Source organism: Saprolegnia diclina (assembly GCF_000281045.1).
Source record: "Saprolegnia diclina VS20 unplaced genomic scaffold supercont1.31, whole genome shotgun sequence".
In the NCBI taxonomy this organism is placed as follows: domain Eukaryota; phylum Oomycota; class Saprolegniomycetes; order Saprolegniales; family Saprolegniaceae; genus Saprolegnia; species Saprolegnia diclina.
In genome coordinates this window covers 650,846-652,613 of record NW_008246098.1, presented here as the reverse complement: position 1 = coordinate 652,613, position 1,768 = coordinate 650,846, and the positions used below count along the sequence as shown (strand labels likewise).

Below are 1,768 nucleotides of genomic sequence, written 5' to 3'. Positions count from 1 at the left end.
TCTACGCGGAGCGGCCGCGACCGTTTGCAGCCTACGTTGAGGCCGCCATCAAGAGTGGGCATCTGCCGATCGTCCGCTTTCTGCACGAAGAAACAACTTTACTGCAAACCGAAGATGTCCTCGAGTTCGCTGCCAAGTATGGTCACTACGACATGATTGTCTACTTGGTTGGAGAAGGCTACGACGGCTGTCCCGACCTTTTGGACCACCCGGCTGCTGACGGCTACCTCGACATACTCCAGTTTCTTCACGAAATGTTCCCAGACAAACGACTGGAAAGCGCGCTCGCGGCAGCTGCGCGCCGCGGGCACTGTCACATCGTTGCGTACCTTTTGGCCAATGGGATCTCGTCGACCAAGGCGCTTGAGCTGGCCGCCAAGCACGGCCATCTCGCTTGTTGTCAACAATTGCTCGCACACGAGCGCACGACGCACCCGGCACGCGTTTTGCCCGTGTCGGTCATGGTCGCGGCCGTCACGGGCGGACACGGTGCCGTTATTGAACTATTGCATCCGGTCCAGATCTGGTCCCACGAGTACATGGACACGTGTGCGCGGCTCGGCCGGCTCGACCTTGTCACGTTGCTGCACGCTGCCGGGTATTTTACGTGCTCCAAAGCAGCCATGGACGGCGCCGCGACCAACGGCCATCTGTCGGTCGTTCAGTTTCTAAGAGACCACCGGACCGAAGGCTGCTCGACGAGTGCGATCGACGGGGCTGCTGGAAACGGCCACTTGCACGTCGTCGTCTTCGTGCACGGCCATTGCAACGGAACCGCATCCCCGTATGCATTGGCGTGGGCTGCCATGGGGGGCCACGATCGCGTGGTGCGGTATTTGCACAGCGTCATGAACGTACCATTGCTGGCGGATGCGACCGAGCGCGCGGCGCGCGGCGGGCACTTGAACGTTATCCGCTACCTCCACGAACAAGGACTCGGTCAATGGACCTCCCGCGTCACGGACCTAGCCGCGAAAGCGGGCAACGTCGACCTCGTGGCGTATTTGCACACGCACCGAACCGAAGGGTGCTCGCCTACGGCATTGGACGGCGCCATGGAGCACGGTCATCTCGAGGTCGTGCGCTATCTGTACGAGGTTGTAGGCATGACATGCTCGGAGAGCGCCGTGGGCGGCGCCATTCGGCGCGGCCATGTGTCGCTGCTGCGATTCCTCGATGCCAGTGGCGTGGACGTTGTCCGGGTGCTGAAAAAGAGCGCGCTGCAGTTCGTTGCGCTCGTCGAGTTCTTGGAGCACGGCAAAAATGTATCGCCGCCCGCAAAGAAACAGCGCTTAACCACCGACGATTATACACCATGATACGGAAGTTAGAACGTTTAACTCACTGTCAGTACGAACACAAGTCGCATTCTCGTCCTCTGCAAAACACCATTTATCATCGAAGCGAGAACGGCGACATGTCATTGAGGCATGGATTATGAATGCGGACGGGCCGCCATCAGACGCAGCCACTACCTTGCGCGATGCAAGAAGACTACAAACCCCGAATCACGGCCCATCATACTCGACGATCTTGAGCAAAGATTCGGGCATCGAAAGCCCGTTTCTCGTTTGTGATTGGTTCAGATTCAGCCAATCAAATACAACTGCAAAATCGCCCATCAACAACCCGGCAACATATCACGACCACGACCGACCAACACGATGGACGCGACGCTCCGCGACCCGTGTCTCTTTCGCCTTATCACTGCGTACCAGCACGGCTGGTGGCCCGACAGCCTCGGCTTCCGCGACGACCCGCTCATCTT

At 59.0% G+C, this 1,768-nt stretch overlaps 1 protein-coding gene across 1 annotated transcript; it reads left to right on the top strand.

Annotated features, from left to right (window-relative positions):
* Nucleotides 1–152: 152 nt before the first annotated feature.
* Nucleotides 153–1,368, top strand: SDRG_09765 (hypothetical protein; the record flags this gene model as incomplete). Its single annotated transcript, XM_008615716.1, has 1 exon — nucleotides 153–1,368. One exon carries the CDS (start codon nucleotides 153–155, stop codon nucleotides 1,317–1,319), a length of 1,167 nt encoding a protein of 388 aa, XP_008613938.1. The 3' UTR covers nucleotides 1,320–1,368.
* Between the last annotated feature and the right edge of the window lie 400 nt (nucleotides 1,369–1,768).